At 46.0% G+C, this 19715-nt stretch overlaps 1 protein-coding gene across 2 annotated transcripts in view; it reads left to right on the forward strand.

The window, feature by feature from the left end:
- GRID1 (glutamate ionotropic receptor delta type subunit 1) overlaps positions 1–19715 on the forward strand; it is a 1044532-nt gene that overhangs the window by 980462 nt on the left and 44355 nt on the right. For both annotated transcript variants that reach the window (XM_089780067.1, XM_075934836.2), the window contains exon 13: positions 12124–12319. In XM_089780067.1, the coding sequence (XP_089636193.1) occupies positions 12124–12319 (196 nt within the window). The remainder of the gene's footprint in view (positions 1–12123; positions 12320–19715) is intronic.

The raw sequence follows: 19715 nt of genomic DNA on the forward strand, positions 1-19715 counted from the left end.
GCACGTCTGAAATGAAGAATAGTGAATAATGTTTAAAAACAAACTGGTATTAAAATCATAGAATCATAGAGCTGGAAGAGACCTCAGAAGGACATCAAGTCAAACCCCCTGCTCTAGGCAGGACCAATCCCAACTAAATAAACCCGGCCAGGGCTTTGTCAAGCCAAGACTTAAACACCTCTATGGATGGAGACTCCACTACTTCCCTAGGTAACCCAGGGTATGTCTACACTACAAAGTTAATTTGAACTAACAGACGTTAGTTCGAATTAACTTTGATAGGTGCTACACGAGCGCTCCGCTAGTTCAAACTTAATTCAAACTAGTGGAGCGCTTAGTTCGAACTAGGTAAACCTCATTCCATGAGGACTAAGCCTAGTTCGAACTTACTAGTTTGAATTAAGGGGTGTGTAGCCCCTTAATTCAAACTAGTGGGAGGCTAGCCCTCCCCAGCTTTCCCTGGTGGCCACTCTGGCCAACACCAGGGAAACTCTATGCCCCCCTCCCGGCCCCGGACCTCTTAAAGGGGCACAGGCTGGCTACGGTGCCCGTGCCAGGTGCAAGCCTGCCAGCACCCAGCCAGCAGACCCTGCACCTGCTTTGGCTCGAGCCAGCCACCCGATGCCCCCCAGCCCTCCCCCTCTTCCCGGGACCAGGCTGACGGTTCCCGGGAGCTTGCCCAGGACCGCAAGAGGCAGGCACCCGCCTGGTCCAGTGCAGACATCGTGGACCTCGTCCACGACCGCCGCACTAGGCACAGGAAAGCAGCCGTCTAGGGCAGGAGAGCTGCCAGCCTGGCCACCCAGGAGCAGGTTTGCATGAAAATCAAGGTGGTCCACGGAGACACCCGACCCTGAGCCCTGAGCTTAGAATGGCCGTACTGGGTCAGACCAAAGGTCCATCTAGCCCAGTAGCCTGTCTGCCAACAGCAGCCAACCCTAGGGACCCTGGAGGGGATGAACCAAAGACAGTGACCAAGCCATTTGTCTCATGCCATCCCTCTCCAGCCTTCCACAAACTTCGGGCAGGGACACCACTCCTACCCCCTGGCTAATACCACTCCATGGACCCAACCTCCATGTATTGATCTCACTTCTCTTTAAACTCTGTTCTAGTTCTAGCCTTCACAGCCTCCTGCAGCAAGGAGTTCCACAGGTCAACTGTGTGCTGTGTGAAGAAGAACTTTCTGTTATTTGTTTGAAGCCTGCTACCCATTCCTTTCCTTTGGTGTCCTCTAGTCCTTCTATTATGGGAACTAATGAAGAACTTTTCTTTATGCACCCTCTCCACCCCACTCATGCTTTTATAGACCTCTATCATATCCCCCCTCCATCTCCTCTTTTCTAAGCTGAAAAGTCCCAGTCTCTTTAGCCTCTCTTCATATGGGACCTGTTCCAAACCCCTCATCATTGTAGTTGCCCTCTCCTCTCCCCCCCCTCTTCCCCTCTCCCACCTCCTTTTCCCAGTCTCCCCCAGTTTTGTTCAATAAAGAGAGATTCTATTTTTGAACACAATTGTCCTTTATTTTGTACATCAGGAAGGGGGGCTAGGGAGGGGTAAGTGGAAGGAGGTGAGGGAGGAATGGGGTACGAGCCCCCAATGGGGAGGACTGGGCTGACTCTGCGGGCTTCTGGGGGTGGAACCTCTCCTGCAGCCCCCCAATTGCCCCCTCTCCCCAGATGGCAGCCTCCGGCAAGTGCAGCCGGTCTGATGGCCAAGTGCTGTGATGTACCCAGTGTGGGTACTCCAGGCAATCCAAGCCAGGACTGCTTTGCAAGCGGGGCACCCCTGAGAACTGTCTGTACGGGGTGAGGGTCGGGTCCCTTTAAGCACAGCCCTCGGCTAGCCTGAGACAGCAGCTCCATGCTCTAAGTCCTCATCTGATGCCCTGCCGGCACTGCTTCCGGCCATCCTTAACCCCGGTTCAGGGTCCACTCTGTGTGGACATGCTAGTTCGAATTAGCAAAACGCTAATTCAAACTAGTTTTTTAGTCTGGATGCGTTAGTTTGAATTAGCTTAGTTCGAATTAACTAATTCGAACTAAGTTAGTTCGAATTAGCGCTGTAGTGTAGACATACCCCCATTCCAGTACTTCACTACCCTCCTGAAATAGTTTTTCCTAATATCCAACCTGGACCTCTCCCACCACAACTTGAGACAATTGCTCCTTGTTCTGCCTTCTGTCACTTCTGAGAACAGCCTCTCTCCATCCTCTTTGGAACCTCCCTTCAGGAAGTTGAAGGCTGCTATCAAATCCCCCCTCACTCTTCGCTTCTGCAGACCAAACAGACCCAATTCCCTCAGCCTCTCCTCATAAGTCATATGCTCCAGCCCTCTAATCATTTTGGTTGCCCTCCGCTGGACTCTCTCCAATGCGTTCACATCCTTTTTGTAGTGGGGGTCCCAGAACTGGACACAATTCTCCAGATGTGGCCTCACCAGAGCCAAATAAAGGGGAATGATGACATCTCTGGATCTGCTGGCAATGCTCCTCTTAATGCAACCTAATATGCCATTAGCCTTCTTGGCTACAAGGGCACACTGTTGACTCATATCCAGCTTCTCATCCACTGTAACCCCCAGGTCCTTTTTTGCAGAACTATTACTTAACTGGTTGGTCCCCAGCGTGTAACAATGCTTGGGATTCGTCTGTCCCAAGTGCAGGTCTCTGTCCTTGTTGAACCTCATCAGATTTCTTGTGGCCCAATCCCCTCAAGCGTATCTACCTCTCCCCCTAGCTTAGTGTCATCCACAAACTTGCTGAGGATGCAATCCATCCCCTCATCCAGGTCATTAATAAAGATATTGAACAAAACCGGTCCTAGAACCAAACCTTGGGGTACTCCGCTAGAAACCGACCGCCATCCTGACATCAGGCCGTTGATCACTACCCGCTGGGCCCGGCCTTCTAGCCATCTTTCTATCCATCTTACAATCCACATTCCCTTAACTTGCTGGCAAGAATATTGTGCGAGACCGTATCAAAAGCCTTGCTAAAGTCAAGGTATATCACATCCACTGACTTTCCCACATCCACAGAGCCAGTTACCTCATCATAGAAGCTAATCAGATTGGTCAGGCACAACTTGCCCTTTGTGAATCCATGCTGACTATTCCTAATCACTTTCCTCTCGTCCAAGTGCCTCAAAATGGATTCCTTAAGGATCCCTTTCATGATTTTTCCAGGAACCGAGGTAAGACTGACCGGCCTATAGTTCCCTAGATCGTCCTTTTTCCCTTTTTTGTAGATGGGCACTACATTTGCCTTTTTCCAATCATCCGGGATTTCTCCCGATCTCCACGACTTTTCAAAGATAATAGCCAAAGGCTCCACAATGACATTTGCCAACTCCCTCAGTACCCTCGGATGCATTAAGTCCGGACCCGTGGATTTGTGTACGTTTAGCTTTTCTAAATAGTTCCTAACCTGTTCTTTACCCACCACGGGTTGTCCATCTTCATCCCATCTTCTGACACTTAGCGCACAAGTCCAGGAGCCCACCTTGTCTATGAATACAGAGGCAAAGAAAGCATTGAGTACTTCAGCTATCCCCACATCATCTGTCACTAGGTTACCTCCTTCATCCATTAGGGGCCGCACACCGTCTCTGAGCACCTTCTTCTTGTTAACATGCCTGTGGAAACCTTTCTTGTTCCAAATAGTAGAACTACTCTTATGTCCTATGAAGACATTACCTCTGTGTCTGACCACTAGAAACACACTGAATAAATATTAATAAAGAAGAGGAAATTTACCATTTCAAATACTCTGGATGAAAGCAGTGGACTGGCACTCTGTGACAGTTATTTATTCAGTATGTAGTGGCTGGCACTGCAGTAATTTAGGGACTCAACTATGTAATTCATTCTGATGCTCCCCATTCATCACTGATTTATTTTTCACACTGTAATGTAAAAATAAATAAAAGATTAAACCCCCACTTTCATTAAAAGAAAATTATGACAGAATAACAACACTTAGGTCTCTTGAAGTAAAAGAACATCTTGCTGCAATTAGATATAATTAATTAACAATAAATTAGATCTCTTAACTGAATTTTTTATTGCATTGCTTAGCCTGCCTGTCTGGTTGTACAATGTAGCATTATGTATATATGAATTCATTATTGTCAGTACGGTATTTAAACTACCGTATATTCCGGCGTACAAGACGACCTTTGAAGTTAAAAAACATCCCCCAAAAATCGGGGGTCGTCTTGTACGCCGGATGCCCCGCCGCCGGAGCCCCTCCGCGGCTTTGAAAGCCTCGGGGGAAGCCGGCGGCGGGGCATCCCAGGCGCGCATGGGCTGCCCGCCCGCCGGAGCCCCTCCGCGGCTTTGAAAGCCTCGGGGGAAGCCAGCGGGGGGCATCCCAGGCGCGCATGGGCTGCCCGCCCGCCGGAGCCCCTCCGCGGCTTTGAAAGCCTCGGGGGAAGCCGGCGGGGGACATCCCAGGCGCGCCTGGGATGCCCCGCCGCCGGCTTCCCCCGAGGCTTTCAAAGCCGCGGAGGGGCTCCGGCGGGGGGGGAGCCCGGGAGCCCAGGCGCTCCTGGCGGCTTTGCTCCCGGTGCCTCTGGTCTGCTGGGGACCATCTCCAGCAGACCAGGGACACCGGGAGCAAAGGAGGCGGAGGGGCGCTGGGGTATAAGATGAAACCCTATCTTTTAATTAAAAAGATAGGGGGTCATCTTATACGCCCAGTCGCCCTATACGCCGGAAAATACGGTATATAGCATCCTAGGTATCAATAATGGATTCCCCTCAATATAACTGATGGGAAAGCAGCAATACAAAATTTCCTATCAGGGGCCTTCCACATTGGACCTGGCTTCAGCTGTTGATCTGCAATTGCATGGAATTGTTGATCTGTAAGCGTATGTCTACACTAGCCACTCTAGTTCAAACTAGGGTGGCTAATGTAGTCATTTGAACTTGCAAATGAAGCCCGGGATTAAAATATCCCGGGCTTTATTTGCATGTTCCTGGGCGCCACCATTTTTAAATGCCCGGTAGTTCAGACCACCTGCCCGCGGCTACACGCGGCATGGGCTAGGTAGTTCGAATTAAAGCTCCTAATTCGAATTACCATTACTCCTCATTGCAGATAAATTTTCCCTGCTTTGATTTGTCTGTACTCTCTTTATTTCCATTTATTTTACTTGGTATCACTAAGCCTAAATCCTGCTGTTAATATATTTGTTTTGTTTTAAATATAAACAAACTCAGTGCTGTGTTTGCAGAGAAGGTTGTACTTATCCCAATTAAGTTATGAATCTGTAATATGCTTTTGTCTCTTTCAAGGAGAAGTGAACCCTATTATTTCTCTGTCCAGGTGAGGCTGGACAATTTTGGGCACACGGTTTTAGGGAAGTTTAGGACTGGAAGTGTTTTGTAGTCACCTTGCTCGTTGTATCAATGCTGGTAGGAACCAGGCTAGGGCCGTGGAAGCTCTGCTAGAGTCAGAACTGTTGAATCCGTGCAGTCATTTTGGGTGAGACCTGTGTGCTTGTAGGCTGACTGTGACCTTCTCAGGCTGTGCACCAAAGCAGCAAAGGTTTTTAAGGCACCCAGGAGAAGTGATGACACAACATTTTTTACTGGTTTGGATTGCACTCACTAGCCTAATGAAACTGGCAGAATTGAAAAAAAATTACACATAGCTTGTTCATTTAACCAAGGTTTAGTTTAAGCATTGGTGAAATAGGTTTCAGTGATTTGCAATTAAAAGGGCACAGTCAAAGAAAGAGTCCTGTTTCATTGTTTTCTGTTTCTTTTGGAAATAGAAGAAAGGAAAGACGAGCAACAAGGCATAAGAGGCAGGAGGAGCAAAGGGGCAGGTCCTAAGCTCTTCTTCAAGAAGAAGTTAGAAAAGCTGGGTGCATAGTGAGGTTTGTCAGCAGCTAACCAGCAGCTAATCGGAAGAAATAGGAGCTAGGAGCCAAACCAGGGGGCAAGAACAGGGCTCCCCTTTCTCCCAGGGTATGTCTACACTGCACGCTTATTTTGGAATAAGCTATTTTGGAAGAAATACTCTGAAATATCTTATTTCGGAATAGCACATATACACAGCAAATGCCCATAGAAATAGCACTGAGCAATTTTGAAAGAGAGCATCCACACTGATTGGACACTGAATTACATTTAAGGCCACCTGGAAGCACTTCAGTCAGGGCATCAGGAGAGCACTCTATGCCTGGAGCTGCTTCCTGAAGCTATCTGAGGCTTGTGCTTAAAGGGATCCCCCTGCATAGCCATGTCTCAGGCTCTTCTCCTTTGCCTACCTCAATGAGACACAGTAAACCCATTCCTTTGCCTGCTGTGGTTGCCCTTGCAGACAGCTCAGCACTCTTTACATGGAGCCAGAGCTGCCTCTGAGCCCTCGACGGTTCTTATCTGTTGTGCTGCAGCTCCTGCAGCAGTTTCTGCAGGATTCCTTCCAAGCCCTGCAGAAACATAACCCCCAGCTCCTTGTGGAGAACCTCATCATCTCTCTGCAGGTGTAGCTCATGCAGCTGGAGCTCACCATTCTCCACTGCTTCTGGTGTCTAGACACCAGTTCAGACTGGTGGGACCAGCTTCTTATGGAGCAGTGGGATGACCAGCAGTAACTCCAGAATTTCCATATGTGGAAGGAGACCTTTATGGAGCTGTGTGAGTCGCTTGCCTCTGCCGTCAGCTGATGGAACACCCACATGCAACCCGTCATCTCCCTCTAGAAATGTGTCACCATCGTAATCTGGAAGCTTGCCACACTGGACAGTTACCGATCCATTGGGAAGCAGTTCAGCATGGGGAGATCAACCATCGGGGCTCTGGTCATGCAGGTATGGTGCTCTCGGCTATTGCCCCAAGAGGGTGGTGAAATGCTGGAAAGGGGTACCCTAAGGAAAAGGAGGGAGTGTTGTTTGTGGTGGTGGAAGCCAACTTCCTGGGAGGTTTTTCAGTCCCACCCTCACAAAGCCCTGTCGTGGGATGGGGTTAAGTAGGGCGTTGCTCCTGGTGTGTGGGGAAACGGGAGGGGAGGGCTTGGGGACCTCCCATGGGCACTGACAACCCTGTGATTCTCTGTTTGTTTGTCTCTTACAGGTGGTGAGGGCCATCAATACCATCCTGCTGCACAGGGTCATCAACCTGGGCGACATGGACCCTGTCATTGCTGGCTTTGCTAACATGGGCTTCCCCAACTGAAGAGAGGTTATTGATAGCACCTTTATCCCCATCTGGGCCCCTGATCACTGAGCAGCTATATACATCAACTGGAAGAGGTATTTTTCGATGGTCCTGCAGGCCATCACAGACCACCATGGTTGATTTATGTCAGGTGATCAGAGAAAACACACAACGCCCATATCTTCCACAACTCCAGCATCTTCCAGAAGTTATACACTGTCACTTTTCCCCCAACTGCACCATCAGGGTCAGGGATGTGGACATGCCAATGTGCATTCTAGAGGACATGGCCTACCCTCTCTAGCCCTGGCAATGAATCCCTACACCGGACACCATGACCACACCAAAAAACACTTATCAGGGCCTGCATGGTGGTGGAGGGCTCCTTCTGGAGGCTGAAGGTGTGGTTCCATTGCCTCCTTATCTGGCTGGATATCCAGGAGTGGAACATTTCCCAAGTGGTGGCCGCATGCTGTGTCCTTCACAATATATGTGAAAGGAAAGGGGAGACGTTCCTACCAGGGTAGGGTGCAGAGGCTGACTGGATCAGTAGGGCCTTTGAGCAGCTATGCATGGCTGCCATCCAACAGGCCTATTATGGGCTATGCGCATCTGAGAGGCCCTAAGGAAGAGTTTCACACAAGGACCCCAGTGACACTCTCCCCTGGGTCTCCCCACTGCCTCTTTCTGCCTTTCCTCCCGTCTCCTTCTCCTCCCCCCACCCCTGAAGAGATAATAAATCACACTTTTTGGTTTGGAAAAAATAAACTCTTTGTTTTTTTAATTGGGGTAGAAGTAACTGGGGAGGGACTGGGGAAAGAACTTCGGAGAGGAGAGAAGAGAGGGAGGAGGGAGAGGAGAGTCTCAGGGCAGAGGCTGGGAGTGTCACCTGGCTTGGAAGGTCCCACCTATCAGAAGTGAGGATCTCAGTGGCCACAGGGAGGCAGGCTCAGGGAGAAGCGGGAGGTGCAGGGGCTGGAGCGGCAGCAGGAGCTGGGGTAGAAGTGGCAGCAGGAGCAGGAACAGGCACCATGCCAGCAATGAGTGCTTGTATTGCCGAGCAGATGGTGCAACCCTGCTCCAGCATCTCCTGCCAGGTCTCTCACAGCAGTTGGATGTCCTCCTCCAGTCTCTGGTCTAGGGTGTCCTGCAGGGATTGCAGTGCATAGATTTTCTCCTGTTGGAATTCCTCCTGCGTTCTCCTGCACCGGTGGGTCACTTGGGGTCGGGAGGCTGCCAAGGGCAATGTCTACTGCCCCTTCTCAGAGCTGGTCCAGGTTGGAGAACAGAATCAGTCATCCCTGGAGACACTGTGCCTGAAGCCTTAAAGGTCTCAGGTCAGATGACGTTGATATGCTTGAAGCAAGGCCATCTGTGGCCTAGGCAGTGGGCCCTTTCCTGCAGTGGCCCAGATGTCCAGGGGGAGTGTCCTGGGGACAAGCAGGCATGTCAAGGTGGCAGCCAGACCATGATCCTTCAAGTGGGAGGTGGGCCATGGGCTGGCTAGGCTTCCCTCCATGCTGCACACACACACACAGGTCCTATGGTGTAGCCTCTGGGGCTGTGTGTCCTGGATTGGCACTCCACATGCACAGGCCACTGTGCAATTCCCATGCCAAGAAGGCTGAGCAAGGAGCATGCCCCAGCCCCTGACTGCCCATCACCTTCACTCTGTGGGTGTAGGGAAAGTAATGGCACTCACCTGATGTGCCTTCCCTGACCTCGGACAATGCCTGGGAGACGTCAGGGCATGGGGTGTTGGCTCCAGAGTGAGCATGATGACAGTGTTGTTCTTGTCCAGATCCTCCTCCTCTGCATCTCTGTCCCCTGGGAGGGCAACGATGAGATTCTCCAGCCCTGAATCCACTCCCACAGCGGGGAAGGGACTGACCCACCCCCTAGGATGTGGTGCAGGTCTGTAGAGTGGGGCAGGTGTGGGGTTCAGCCCCGGAGAGGGAGCTGCACCTCCTGGCTTTGGGATAGGCCTGGCAGATCTCCTTGTTCTTCATCTGCACCTGCTTCTGGGTGTGGATGTGGCCTATGGTATCCAGACTCTCTGCCATCGGCTTTCCTGCATTTGGACAGAGATCCTGGAGGTTTGCCTCCTTGCCCCAGATCTCCACAGCAGACCAGGAAAGCATGCACCTCTTTCATACCCTGGCAGGGTCCTGGGAGCCTGCTGCCTGCTCGGCTGGACCCATGGAGGGCTTAGATGGAGCACAGGGGTGGCTCATGTCAGGAGTGACACCATGCAGGTTGTTGCAATGTGGCAGAGGAATAGCAGGGCCTGCTGTCTGGCACAAGCCCTTTCTTTTCTGCCTGAAATTTTAAGGGCTGCAGGGGAAGGGAAAATACAGATATTTGATTGGTGTGGACAGAGCAGCCAGCAGGGTACCTGTGGGAAGGGCTAGAGACCAATTATTTTGAACTAACTCCAGCTGCCCAGTCTACACATGCACTGTTCCAAATAGCTATTTTGGAAGAGGTTTTATTCTTCATAGAATGAGATTTACAGAATCTAACATAAGCTGCCCATTATTTCAAAATAACTGGCTTGCTGTGTAGATGCCCACAATGTTATTTTCAAATAACATCCGTTATTCTGAAATAACGCTGCTGGGCAGATGTACACCTACAGAGCATGCAGGAGACCAGACAGATGGTTCTCCAGATGATCCAGAAGCAGCAGCAGCAGCAGCAATGGCCTCAAGAGCTACAGTGGAAAAGGCTGCAACTGAAGGAGAGATGGCCAGGTGTTAGCCACACAGCTGAAGCAGTGGAAACAAGACCCAAGAGAAACACAAGCAGCTCAAACAGAAGAGGAGGGAAAAGTTACAACCATGGGACCCAGAAGAACGGACATAAGAGTTTGCCTAATCAAGGACTGGCAGAACCAAATATGGGTATGATGGGATAGCCCTGAGGTGCTATGGACTAATTTATGGACTTGTACCTTTATTCCATGATCCTGACAGAAAGAAAGTTAGTCAAGGCTGGGAAGAAGGTGGATCAATGAAAGAAACTATCTTGAACAAATCTTGTACCTTGCTAGATTAATATTCAGACTTTTAAAAAAGTATTTTCACTTTTATTTGCTTGTAACCATCTCTGCTTCTGTTTGTTTTACTTGGCATCACTAAGCCTGTGTCCTATTGTTAAGAAATGTATTTTATTTGTACTCTAAGCCAATGCATAGCTGAAATTAAGGACAAGAGTGTATTTATCTCAGTTAAATGATTATGCTGTGATGTGCTTTTTGTCTCTTAAAGAGGAAAAAAACAAACATTATTTTTCTAGATTATCCAGGAGGGGACTGAACATTGTAGAGCACCTTGTTTTGGGAAAATTCTATAGGAGGATCATGTTGGGCTCACTTTGCTTGTTGTAGCCAAAGCTTATGGAAGCCAGAATGGGACTGTAGACTGGCTGCTGATACAAGGCTATATAGCACATACTCAGGGTGTTACCTGTATGCTTGTGGGTTGGCCGTGAGCAACCTGTACCATAATGTCCTTAACACTATTTTAGCATGTTTGCTTAAATGGAGATAATGTGTCCTCCTATCTAGGCTGGGAGGCACACTTCCAGATTCCACGTAGATATATTCTTGAAGGCCCCTGTGCACTGTCAGAGTGATATACACGCTTCAGATGGGTAGCCGAGTTCATCTGTAAACAGAAAAACTTAAAAAACAACAAATAGTCTTGTAGCAGATGACACCAGATGACATCTGAAGAAATGGGTTGTGCCCATGAAAACTCGTGATATCATCTACATGTTTTGTTAGTCTCTAAGGTTCAGCAAGACTATCTGTTGTTTTTTAAGTTTTTTACAGAGTGATATAGAGCAACTAGTGTGAATAAGAAGTAGATACATTGTAAGAGTGTGTGAAAATTGCTGGTGAGAGGAGAAAAGGGGAGGGTTACAGGAAAGAGATTTGGAATGTAATACCTGATATACATTTAAAGTTAGTACAGTTGAACCTCTCTAGTCCATCACAGTTGGGGCCTGACAGGTGCCAAACCAGAGAATTTGCTGGACCACAGGAGGTCAGTATTGTCTAGCAGCATTACCAACACTTCCACTGCTTAGGGATAAATTAGAGCTAAATAACAGCACAGAACACTGAAAGCCAGGACAAATGGCTATAAACAAACTTTATGGGGCCTTTATGCAAACTTTATGGAAACTTGTCCAAACCCATGATAAGCGGCCATAAAGCTAACTAAAGTCATGCCAGACCAGAGAATGCCGGATTAGAGAGGTTCAACCTATGTATTGATTGGGGCCCAAATTTACAGTGGTATAAATCTACTCCGCTATTTTCAGTGGAAGTACATGCTATTTACACAGATTTAAATGAGAGCTGATTTTGACTTGTACCTTTAAAAGTTGTTTTCCACATGCTTTACAAAAATCTTGATTGTTCTATACTCTTGCACAAACATAGCAACATGATTTCAATAGGTTGATGACTATCGGAATGAAGGCTATATCTTTCAATTAGACCTTTTCATTAAGGGTACGTCTACACTTGCTCCCTAGTTCGAGCTAGGGATGCAAATGTAGACGACCAAAATTGCTAATGAAGCAGGGATTTAAATATCCCGCACTTCATTAGCATGATCTCACCAGCGCGTTACTCTGTTCAACAGCTGATTCGAACCAGGAAGTGCGTGCCGGAATGCGCTAGTTCGAACCAAACCCCTTGGTTCGAATTAACATTACTCTTCAAAAAATGACTCAGGTAAAAATAAATCTTGTATCATTTCAGTGCAGGTGAATTACACTGTGGGTTCCTTTTATGATAAAAAGAGTAACATGTAAATAAGACTGATTGATGTAGGTGTTTTCGTTCTCTGAAAAGACAGCCATAGAAATATATCATTAAATAATAAAATATCTCTATTTTACCAGATAAAACTAATATTTCAACATCTCTTGAATTTCAGAACATTTCAAGATTTGTCCAAACAAATGGACATTTCTTATGGTACTGTCAGGGATTCAGCAGTGTATGAATACTTCAAAGCAAAAGGGACAAACCCTTTGGAACAAGATAACACATTTGCTGAACTGTGGAGGACAATCAGTAAAAATAATGGGGCAGATAACTGTGTATCAAACCCTTCAGAAGGTATCAGGAAGGTAAGAATGGATTAATAATGCAGTTTCACTTTAAATTTTGTGTTGTGATTTTGTATAGCTTGCATGAAGTTAATGAATGAAAATGATTATCATGTGGTAAAGGCACAATTTAAAATGAAAAGATTCCAGTCCAAGTTGCTGGGTTTTTAAGTAAAAGTTGCAAACTGGTTTGAGGACAAAACGTTTTTGTTGCATTATGCTTCTATTAAGAGACTATGCTTTTCCCAACAAAATAGTTTTAACCTTTGGCCAACTCTCACAAGGAACTCATATCTCCAGTTCTGAAAGGCTGTTGTTCTAGTCCACTACAGAGTCTAACTCTTTGCACCTTTCCCATTCCTCTTTTTAAGACTGAAGGTAGAATTTTCATAGATATCTAAGCCCCACTTTTATGGTTTGTGTCCCATTAACTTTTAATGAGATTTAGGTTTTTAGGTAACAAAATCGCTTTTTCAAAAGTTATCTTGAATCTTATATTTTTCCCTGGGTGCTGAAATTTGTCTTTACCCATGGTCATTGTTGTCAGTGGATTAAATTCAGTCCTTATCACTTTGTTTACTTCAGCAAAATTATGTCCACTTTACATTGGGGAAGAAATATGAAGCAGATTTTCACTGATATATTCATTTATGTTTTCTCTTTCTCTCTCTCTCTCTCTCTCTCTCTCTCTCTCTCTCACACACACACACACACACACACACACACACACACACACACACACACACACACCCACACACACACACACACCCCCCTTTATTTTTAATTGAAATTAACCCTTCATGCAAGATTCAAGTAGCTGACATATGGTGGCTCAGTAGAGGTCCTAGACTCTGTCACAAATTATTTTAATTGTGACTTTGTGATTGAAATACGTTGTCTCATTATTACATAGAAATGATGGAATTTGACCCAGAGCAATGTCATAGGAATCTGAAACTCAACGTTCAGTTGTTCAGTTGTTTGGACATGTACTTATGCTTTCTAACAGATTCTGATGCCAAAAGCAGCAGCCAAGCTAAATTATCACAGGTGTAATAGACTCTCACAGATTCTAGGGTAGGTAAAAATACCTCCTACAGGCCAGATACGGCCTGCCAAGCGATCGGGTCCACTCTGTGGATCACTCTGCTAGGTCCCTTAGGCATGCAGCAGCCACGGTTCTCACTGCAAGGCTGCTCTGTGTGCCTCTGCTCTGTAGGGATGGGGAGACTCCATGTGATCTCTCCACCCTCAGCCCAATCCTCAGCTCCTATTGGTCCGAAACAGCCAGCCAATAGGAGCTGAGAGATTGGCCTGGGGGATGGAGGCACCACAAGCCTCTCCCTCCTCCCATAGCTGAGAGCCACATGGAGCGAGTAGCCTGCAGTTTCAAGAAGTCCGGGGCTCCAGCAGGCAGGGAGCCCAGCCTGCCTTGGGGGTGCTGCAAGGCTACTGGTTGAGAGATGCCTAGGTAAGCACCTCCCCAGCCAGAGCCTGCCTCTAGCACCTCTTCCCCTCCCGCATCCTGATTCCCTCCCCCAAACCCTATGCAGCCCCCTGCCCTAGGTCACAACTCCCTTCCAAACCTTGCACTCCCTTCTACACCCCTCCCCCAGACCAGAATCCTTTCCTGGACCCAGACCCCCTCCCGGACCTGCACCCCAATCTCCTGACCCAGGTCACAACTCCCTCCTTCATCTAAACTCCTTCTCAGGCCCCACACTGTTTCCTCCACCCCAGTCCCTTACCCTGTGTGCCCTTCTGTACGCAAGCACCTCCTTCACAGAAAATCCAAACCTTGGAGTGGGTCTCCACCAAAACTTATTGCCCACTTCTGCTCTAGCATTTGCAGCTGTGCTTGAACAGCTGTATATATCTTGCAGAGGTTACTTTTTACACTGGTTCACTCAAGCTACTGTTCCCAGAACTGTCTCAAAGCTCTACATTCAAATATGTTGATGATCCTTTGTCATTAAAGCTATCACTTTTAAACTGGTACTGTCAAATAAGAAGAGAGACACCAGTTTCACTTGTTACATACGAAGCTGTTTGGGTAACCCTTTAAAAAGTACATATAAAAATAGAATTTATATGTATATTGCAACAAATACCCTGTAAAATATGTAGAAATATAAAAAATTCTGTTTACAAGTTTGTTTTCTTTTAGCAAATAGAAGTGCACTTTAGTTTTTGCATAAAAAGTGTACAGATCAAATTCCAGATTCACAAACACTAATGTTTGCACTGGAAGTACTTGCACAGTGTCCAATGGTAGAACAATAACCATATCATGTGACTTGTTCAACTCTCATAGTTAATTAACTTAGCTCAGATAGTGACTATAACATGTCCATTGAGAACTGTTCAGGACTAATTAATCCAGGTAATTAAAAAAATCAACAGATGCAGTCCGACGACAAATAAGTTCTACGAAATGGGGCTAAGCTCGCAAAGACATCCTGGGAGAATAAAGTGAGGTTACATCTGTCAGATAACATGTTCTTTGAAAATGATTTTCTCAGCTCTGCTACTAACGGTATTGAGCAGAATGCAATTGCAGTTGGGAGCTATTGACCCTGCCCTTCCTATGAAAAACAGAGTGAGCAGTGTGAACTAAGACAGCATGAGGCAGAAGAATAGTATGTCTTGTACCTGTGGACTTATCCAAAGCCCATTGAAGTCAATGCAAAAACCCTTAGGGTATGTCACGATGTCCGCACTAGCCCAGGAAGGTGCCCGCCTCTTGCGGTCCAGGGAGCTCCCCGGAGCCGCCAGCCTGGTCCCGGGAAGAGGGGGTGGGCTGGGGGACATCGGGTGGGTGGCTCTGTGCCGTGCCAGGTGCAGGGTCTGCTGGCTGGGTGCTGGCAGGCTTGCACCTGGCACGGGCACCGTAGCCAGCCCGTGCCCCTTTAAGGGGTCCGGGGCCGGGAGGGGGGCATAGAGTTTCCCTGGTGTTGGCCAGAGTGGCCACCAGGGAAACCTGGGGAGGGCTAGCCTCCCACTAGTTTGAATTAAGGGGCTACACACCCCTTAATTTGAACTAGCTAGTTCGAACTAGGCTTAATCCTCGTAAAATGAGGTTTACCTAGTTCGAACTAAGCGCTCCGCTAGTTCGATTCAAATTCGAACTAGCGGAGCGCTAGTGTAGCGCCTATTAAAGTTAGTTCGAACTAACATCCGTTAGTTCGAACTAACTTTGTAGTGTAGACATACCCAGGACTATTAGAATACTAGTTATTGTTTTTCTGGATCAAATTCCACTTGTAATAAACATCAGCAATTTTTTGGGCTTCCCATGGTTTGTGGATTTTGCCTCAGCCTGTAACCACTATAGCAGTGGTCCCCAACCTTTTCAGGTTGTCGGGCACCAGGGGGCGTGGCCGTTCGCCCGCCGGGTGCCAGGGGGCGGGGACACGTGCGTGCCCGGGGGCGGGACTCCCACCCTCAAGCGCTGCGTGCCCGGGGCTGGCGCCCCCCCCGCCGAGCGCTGCGCGCCCGGGGCCGGCGCTCTCCCCCGTAAGCGCCGCGCACCCAGAGCCGGTGCTCCCCCCCGCCGAGCGCCGCGGGGCCGGGGCCCCCCCCGCCAAGCGCGCCCCCCCCTCGCAAGCGCCCGTGCGCCATGTGCCCGGGGCCAGGCCAGCCCCGAGCACCTGGCGGACGCATTCAAATGCCCCCGCGGGCGCTATGGCGCCCGTGGGCACCGTGTTGGGGACCACTATAGAATATTAGGGTTAGCATTGCCAAAAGCCCTTCCCTGGGTCAACCACCATGTCTCCTGCTTTGATATGTAATTTCCTTCATTATATGAGTGTAACAAAGTGCTGGTGTATGATTTCATAAATGTTTAGGATCTGTAAGAATTATGAGATAGGTATTTCATGAGGTTTTCTCAGCAGGAAAAAATAGTAAAAATGAACACACAAAATGTAGATAAGCACTCTTGTCACAGGCATTGATATTTTTAAAAAATTTACTTTAGAAAAATGTAGGATATATATTTCTTTATATCATGTATAAGATATTCAGCAACAGTATAGCTATAAATATCCATATTTTATAAACCTATTATGGGCTTCCATTTATTACATCTAGATTTACTTATGCTTAATATTTAAGTTTTAGATTGGCAAAGTGTTTAGAATATCAATTACAGGAACTTATATGATAAGTCTGATTTTAATGCTCTGCTGTTATATAGATAAAACTTGATCAACTCCATCAAATAACAATGACTATAATCTGGTTTCTCTGCAGTCACATAGGTGACCTATGCTGATATTTGATTAACCATTTACTAAATCTGGCTTAATATTTAATAAATTTGTTAAATAAAATATGGTGTTTATAATTTAAATGTTTGTCTTTGCTTTGAGATCCTTGAACAGATGGACAAGTTACTCCTATCATATATCACTTCTAGAAATTTTATTTTAGGAGAAATCAGTACTAACAAATTAAACTGGACTTTTAGTCAGTGTCCATTTCTTAGAACATATACGTAAAATGTAAATTTAAACACTAATTTTTTGCAGTGTAAAAGATCTCTCCATAGCACAAAAACATAAATATCCCTAATCATCTTTCAGAAGAAGGACTTGGTCAGCAATGTGCCCTCTAATCTTTTCCATCCACATGCAGAATAAATTTTGTTATGTGCACCGAGACATTTCCAAACATTCATCACTAGTAAAAACAAAAAACATAGCTTGGGTGCTCTGCTAATCAGCTAGGTGGCATTTGAATATCTCCTGAGCAACTGCACAAATGTCCATCTTACAGGGCACACTATTTTTTTCAGAAGAATGACAAAAATATTACTTCCTCCTGAACCTAAATATCTGTCACAACTGTTTCTCCGTATCTTTCAGCTACAATGGATTATAAAATGGACATCAGTTCTTAGTGCATTTCTAAGAGAAGCAATGACAACTGCCATGAGAATCAATGGGAGAGAGTCTGGGATTTTTTTCTAGACAAGTGTTAGAAATATCAATTTTGCCCTATTCCACTCATCTCATTAATCTAGCTGAGAATTTCCTATTTGCTTCTGCAATTTAAATTATTTAAGTAGCTCAAAATGTAAAGATAAAGTGGAGGAGGGTTCTGAACGTTTTCATCTATTTCTGTTGCCATGGAAAACTGATCTTTTTATAGATGTGCCCTGTACACTCATAGGCTACGTCTACACTGGCCCCTTTTCCGGAAGGGGCATGTTCATTTCACTAGTCGTCGTAGGGAAATCCGCGGGGGATTTAAATATCCCCCGCGGCATTTAAATAAAAATGTCCGCCGCTTTTTTCCGGCTTTTAAAAAAGCCGGAAAAGAGCGTCTAGACTGGCCCCGATCCTCCGGAAAAAGCGCCCTTTTCCGGAGGCTCTTATTCCTACTTTGAAGGAGAAAGGCTCTTATTCCTACTTTGAAGTAGGAATAAGAGCCTCTGGAAAAGGGCGCTTTTTCCGGAGGATCGGGGCCAGTCTAGACGCTCTTTTCCGGCTTTTTTAAAAGCCGGAAAAAAGCGGCGGACATTTTTATTTAAATGCCGCGGGGGATATTTAAATCCCCCGCGGATTTCCCTACGACGACTCATGAAATTTACATGCCCCTTCCGGAAAAGGGCCAGTGTAGACGTAGCCATAGTGGCACAATAGTGTCAAGACACAGCTTCTTAAAGCATTGATGGGAACCCTACAAAGGGAACCTATACACTGCAAAACACTCAATGGCACAGGGAAGTGATGAGGCTCAGGACTTCAACACACAGCAGAACGAGATGGTGCTCTTACTCCTGCACTGAGGCTCAGGCCTTTTGGCCCGCAGCATGGAGATTTGCTATGGGCTGGTGTCATTCTGTGGGCTGTAGGTTTCCTCCCACTGTAATACAATATTGAAAATGACAAGTATGGGTTCAGATTCCCCATAATTCAACAATACTGTGGGGAAAAAATTCCGACTCCAGCTATTGATCAGTGTATACCAAGAAGCATGTAATTTTTCCCTAAATAATGTAATTGTGAAAACATTGCTCTTAATTTACATTTTAAATCCTTTTGTGAAGCTTAGTATGATAAGATGTGGTAAGGAGTTCCACAGCTTACTTGTGTATTTTATACAAAATATTTATTTTTAGACATTTCACATTTTTAACATTTTTGAGCATCTAATCATGATAGGAGTAGGATAAATAAGATGACCTAATAAGTTCCTTCCCTCTTACTCTTTTTCTTTCCAAACTAAATAGCCATACTCTTTTTTAAGCTTTCCTTTGTTGGAACCCTCCATTTTCCTGATTCTAATAATTCACATTGTCATTGTTTGAGAGAAATTTTTGTCTATTTCCACAATGTTTCATTAGCTGTGAAGTAACCTAGACTGAATAATGTATCTAAGGCAAGGAAGTATAGTTGATTTATATATTAGAATTATATTATTTTTTCTATATTAGTCTCTCTCCCCTTTTTTATTTTCTCCTAATATGTTAATTTTTAAATTCACCACCAAATATTTAACGGGATTTTTCTTTATTTCTGAGCTGTCCAGATATCTATGTATTTATTAAGATACCACAATACTTCACTCAAAAAGTCAGTTCGTAGGAATAAGTTTGGATTCTTGTTTCCAATGTACATTACCTTTGTTCATGTATACCTCTGTGCTGTCCAATTGCCAAATAATTTTTTTTTCGATTCTCTGGAATTCCTTATTGCCCTCCTGTCCTCTTGATCAGTCTACATTCTCTGTCATCAATAATGTTTCCAGTTCACAGCTTCCAATAAAGTAGTCCTCATAATAATCTTGGCTAGTTTACTACTAGCCTCTGTATGTTAAATAACAGCCATTTATTTCTACTCTTTTTTTCCTGTCTCTGAAACCTTTTATAATTCATCGTAGGGGTTTACCTCTCAACCCCAGAAATTACAAAATTGCTTTAATAGTCTTTTTTAAATATTTTAATAGTCTCTTTCCTTTTGAAAGCCTAACTAATCACTGGATCTCTATCCATTATTGTATTAACTCTTTCACATAGTAACAACGGGTAAATAAGCTTATTTTTTCCTTATACAAGTTATGTTTGTTTGCTATTTTTGATACTACCTTTGTGCTCTACAATTCTGTCTTTATGGATTATCTGATCTATTTTCCTGGTACCAAAAGAAAGCAAACTCACTACATTTCTTGATACAAACCAGGGGCCCGAGTGGGCCATCACCCATCCACTTACATCCAGGCCATCCAACGCTCCTGTCCTATTTGTACCCCCATTCTTGCCCACTCTCCCAAAGATGGTGTTAGGTGGCTAAATGATTTTAGAAAGATAAGGCTGCTGGGGGTCCCCTAACAAAACTCTGTCTGGTTCTATGACAGCTACATCTAGTGGTGTGCCTCCCTCTTCCCTTAGTTAATCAGAGATGACAACTCA

Source organism: Pelodiscus sinensis, chromosome 8, assembly GCF_052426305.1.
Source record: "Pelodiscus sinensis isolate ZL-2025 chromosome 8, ASM5242630v1, whole genome shotgun sequence".
Lineage (NCBI taxonomy): Eukaryota > Metazoa > Chordata > Testudines > Trionychidae > Pelodiscus > Pelodiscus sinensis.